This window comes from Cynara cardunculus, unplaced genomic scaffold, assembly GCF_001531365.2.
Source record: "Cynara cardunculus var. scolymus isolate 2C unplaced genomic scaffold, CcrdV1 Un_Scaffold_3073, whole genome shotgun sequence".
In the NCBI taxonomy this organism is placed as follows: Eukaryota; Viridiplantae; Streptophyta; class Magnoliopsida; order Asterales; family Asteraceae; genus Cynara; species Cynara cardunculus.
Window position 1 is genome coordinate 39,719 of NW_020201339.1, and position 5,000 is coordinate 44,718.

Genomic DNA, 5,000 nt, shown 5'->3' on the forward strand with positions numbered 1-5,000 from the left:
ATATAAATATATAAATTCACACATATGAATATACTTTACAAGTAAATTTTAAAGGAAGCAAAATGCTTTAAGTTTCTAATAAGAGGATGGTAATGCGCACCTCCAAACGAGACGAAAACCCTTGACGCGCACAAGGTAGGGTAAAGGGAAAAAAAAATATTCGGGTGTTACAAGTAGCAACTTCGGTTACTTGACCTATGATAATTGGTACATGATATCATGGTCGAATAGCAACTCTAGTTACTTGACCTATAATAATTGATACATAATATCTAGATTACTTTTAGCATACTTGAAAAGTAAAACAAGCATGTGAATACATGATTACATGTATATAAAATGCAAAGTAACAGTTTGGAGATTTTTGCATCATACGTTTTTGTATACTATATATCTTTACATACTAACTTCATTTATAGACTTGATTAGAAAATTTCTCTTGAATACATGTTCAAATCTAGCTTCTTGTTTAAGAACTCTTTTGAAGAGTAAATCTGATAAGTTTATCTAGCTATGTTTTTTTTTCTCAATTTTGTCACCAAACTTATATATGGAAAATATTCTTTTAAACAAGATTAATTCAAAACCAACATATTTAGTCATCTACTATGGTTTTATAAAATAAGAGCTTAAAAGCTCTGAATGTCATCTGAAATTTTAAGTTGTAAACATATCCCTTAATACATCTTAATCCTAATCCTCCTTTTATCAAATGGTTCATATTTTGGGGGTTGGAAGAGATTTGTTAGCAAAAACTATTTATCTTTTATACTTTTGTAGATAAACTATTTATCTTTTATATTTTTACACTAATTTGACCGATTCAGATTTCAGACTTCAGATGTAAAAACAAACAATCTTACTGATCCAGATTTCAGATTTTAGAACCACCTCTTATAGATCAGAAGTGAAATCAGATTTCAGACTTCAACACATCTTAAAAAACAAATGCCACCTAAGACTTTTACTTATAGACTTTTCCTTAGAAAATTTGTCGCTAAAGGGTGATTCATCACAAAAATGTCTCAAAAATTTGTGGGTAAATTGTTGGTGGATAATCCAAATCAGTGACAAATTATCCAAGCATTCTTTAGATGATCCGTTGGTATTTTTTCAAAAGACATCAAATTCTATGAACCACTGGTATTTTCTGCATGTTCCGTTGGTAATCATCGACGAAAAATTCCGTAGTCAATTATTGTTAAAAAGTCATTTGTTTTGTAGTAGCTAAATACATACATATCATGAGAGAGAGAGAGAGAGAGAGAGAGAGAGAGAGAGAGAGAGAGAATAAACAAAAAGAATGTGGTTGGATTTTAGTTTCTTGAATTTGGTTGTAACTTAAATTTTGCTACTTTTCAATGATGTGTCACTTATTTTCATGAGTCTTCCTTTTCAGAACTACATAGAAGGTGATTCCCACAACCATGGTCAACATCTATTTCTCCATAAAACGTGCTTGCTCTAAGAAAGGGAGAGCTTTCCTCTCAATCATTTGATTTCGCTTCTCTTTCCGCTTTATATATATCAAACCCTAATCTCACCTTCCTAATCATTCGATTCTATTCTCTATACTCCATCCTCTTCACCATCGCCATGGCTCTTTCGCTTCTCCTTTCAATCTTCCTCCTTTGGTCACTAGTATCCACTGCCACGGCCTTCAACATCACCAAGATTCTTGATCAACACCCCGACTATGCGGTCTTCAACCAGCTGCTAACCAAGACCCATGTGGCCCAAGAGATCAACAAGCGGAAATCCATCACCGTCTTGGCGGTCCCTAATGGCGCCGTGTCGGGAATCACAGGCCAAGATGAGGAAACCCTTAAGGTCATCATGAAGATCCATGTTGTTCTTGATTACTATGATTCTGCAAAGATCAAGAAGATCAAGGATGATACGACATTAACAACGTTGTACCAAACAACTGGATCGGCTGATAAAGAAGAAGGGTTTCTTAGAATTATCAAGGATGATAATGATATTAAGTTGACTTCTGCTGTTTCCGGATCTTCTGTGACTGCTAGGGTTAGCAAGGTTGTCACTTCTATCCCTTCTGATATTTCGGTTGTTGAGGTTTCGAATGCCATTATGCCTCCTGGACTAGATGGTTCACCAATTTCCCCAAGCCCCTCATCGACATCAAAGCATAAATCTCCGTCACCAAGCCCGAATAAATCTTCGTCGCCAAAATCATCAGATGCACCTGATGCAGATGACAGTAAGTCGGCGCCTTCTGATTCGGATGCACCGGCTCCTTCCCCTAAAGGTAAAGATCATGGACATGGACATAAACATAAACATAAACATGCACCAGCATCAGCACCAGCTCCATCTGACGACTCTGCCGATGCTGATGCGGATGATGATGATGCTGATGCGGATGCCGACGACAGTTCATCGCCAGATGAAGAAGACAACAGTACTGGCGATGAGGACGATGATTCTAGCTCTCCACGAAATGCAGCCGTTTCAGGTTTCGTTTTATTGGCTTCGTTGTTTGCCATGTTGTAAGGTTTGGAGAGAAGGTGGGAACAGTTAGAAAATAATGGAGAAATAAAGGAAAGAGTGGAGGATGTTTAGCAAGTCCTGAGTTCAAGTCTCACACTTGAACGTATTGTCCGATATGGATTACCAACGGGTACGATAACGGGCAAACAACAGAAGTTTCACCTCTCAGATCGAAGCAGTTTTCGGAGTTTTTAATATTTGAATGTGTCGTCTAAAGTCACGACATGAAGAGTCTTTCATTTTTGAGAATGCATGTAAGCAAATATTTCCATGGAACGAATTTTATAAAAGTACCATTTTTTTATCCTTCCAATTAGTTATGTACGTGTGTGTATATATATATATATATATATATATATATATATATATATATATATATATATATATATATATATTAAAGAAGAAACCAAGGTTGATGACTTAGCTTCTTCTAAAGGTTAGAAACTTATTTATCTTTTTATTTTTATTTTTTATAAACATTGNGAGTCTTTCATTTTTGAGAATGCATGTAAGCAAATATTTCCATGGAACGAATTTTATAAAAGTACCATTTTTTTATCCTTCCAATTAGTTATGTATGTGTGTGTATATATATATATATATATATATATATATATATATATATATATATATATATATTAATATATATTAAAGAAGAAACCAAGGTTGATGACTTAGCTTCTTCTAAAGGTTAGAAACTTATTTATCTTTTTATTTTTATTTTTTATAAACATTGATTATTCATTTATGGTTGCATTTAACATAATCCTTTCATTTTCCCTAACTCTTATTCATGAATTGTTCATCATTCAATCTATTTTTTCCTATCTCCATCACTTGATTTATTTTTCATTTCATAAACTGTTAGTTTTCAACAAATATATTTCAAGTTTATTTCGAGAAGACTAATTCAGGTATGCGTTCTTTTTTATTTTTGTTGGGATTTTAGAATTTTGTTTTTTTTTACTTCTCTCTTCTATAATTGTCCTATGTTTTCTCAATGAAACAGAGTGTTTGTTCTTGACAATATTTTTAAAGTTTTCATGGCAACAATGGTTCGATTAATAATCTGATGATGGAATCTTGAAAGTACTACCAACCATGATGTAGCCTCAACAAACTTCAACATGTTTTTGTAATGATTATCTTTTTTCAAGTATACTTTGAGAAAACTAGTGAGTGTATGCATTTCTTTTGACTTTTGTTGAGATTTTAAAGTTTTTTTTGTAATAATTTTTTATGTAGCATCATCAAACTTCAATATGTTCTTTTTTAATGGTTACGTTTTTTTTCAGGTTTATTTTGTGACGATTAATCCGAGTATGCAATTCTTTTTAATTTTGTTGGGATTTTAGAGGTTTTTTTTTTAACTAATATGTATTTCTTTTGACTTTTGTTGAGATTTTAAAGTTTTTTTATTATAATTTTTGATGTAGTATCACCAAACTTCAACATGTCCTCAAAGTATACACAAATATATTTTCAAGTTTATTTCGAGATGGCTAATTCAGATATGCGTTCCTTTTTATTTTTGTTGAGATTTTAGAATTTTGTTTTTCTTTTACTTTTCTCTTCTATAATTGTCCTAAATTTTCTTAATGAAACAAAGTGTTTGTTCTTAACAACATTTTTAGAGTTTTCATAACAACAATGGTTCGATTAATGATCTGAAGATGGAATCTTGAAAGTACTACCAACCATGATGTAGCCTCATCAAACTTCAACATGTTTTTGTAATGGTTATCTTTTTTCAAGTATACTTTGAGAAAACTAATGTGTGTATGCATTTCTTTTGACTTTTGTTGAGATTTTAAAGTTTTTTTTGTTATAATTTTTTTATGTAGCATCACCAAACTTCAACATGTCCTTTTTTAATGGTTACATTTTTTTCCAGGTTTATTTCGAGACGATTAATTCGAGCATGCAATTTTCTTTAATTTTGTTGGGATTTTAGAGGTTTTTTTAACTAATGTCTGAGGTGACCTCTTCTAAAGTCTCCTCATTTTTTTTCTCCTTCATTCTCTCAATATCCACTATTATATTTTTTTGTTAATTTATGTTTTTTTCTTAAATGTTTGCATTCAACTCCAAACCATTCATCTCCTCTCCTTCTATATTAATTCTAATGATATAATTCCAAACTATTCATTTTTTCCAATCAATAATTTATTTTTATATATAAAAACAACTACTATTTATTCATCTTTATCTCTCACACCCTCTCAAATTCTATCTCAATCCTATACATCTCTAAATTTATTTTCTTTCTCTTTGGTTTTTCTTCTATTTTACTATTAATAATATTCATAGGTTTTTTTTTTATTTTTTCACTTCTCCCATAGTTGTATGTATGTTTGTATCGTTATTTAGATTGCATTATAGTTTTTATGCATTATGTCATGAAGATTTGAAGAAGTCTTCAAGTTCAATATTTGATTTTTTGGTTTCAATACAAGGTAATAATTTTATATTGATTTGTTTCATGATTT

General features: G+C 31.3%; 1 protein-coding gene across 1 annotated transcript; it reads left to right on the forward strand.

Annotated features, from left to right (window-relative positions):
- Positions 1 to 1,596: 1,596 nt before the first annotated feature.
- LOC112503466 (fasciclin-like arabinogalactan protein 14) lies at positions 1,597 to 2,514 on the forward strand. The gene has a single exon (XM_025107501.1). The coding sequence runs from the start codon at positions 1,597 to 1,599 to the stop codon at positions 2,512 to 2,514; it is 918 nt and encodes a 305-aa protein (XP_024963269.1).
- The last annotated feature ends 2,486 nt before the right edge of the window (positions 2,515 to 5,000 follow it).

Coding starts and splice junctions, on each gene's coding strand:
- LOC112503466 (XM_025107501.1), top strand. CDS start 1,597: ATGGCTCTTTCGCTTCTCCTTTCAATCTTCCTCCTTTGGTCACTAGTA.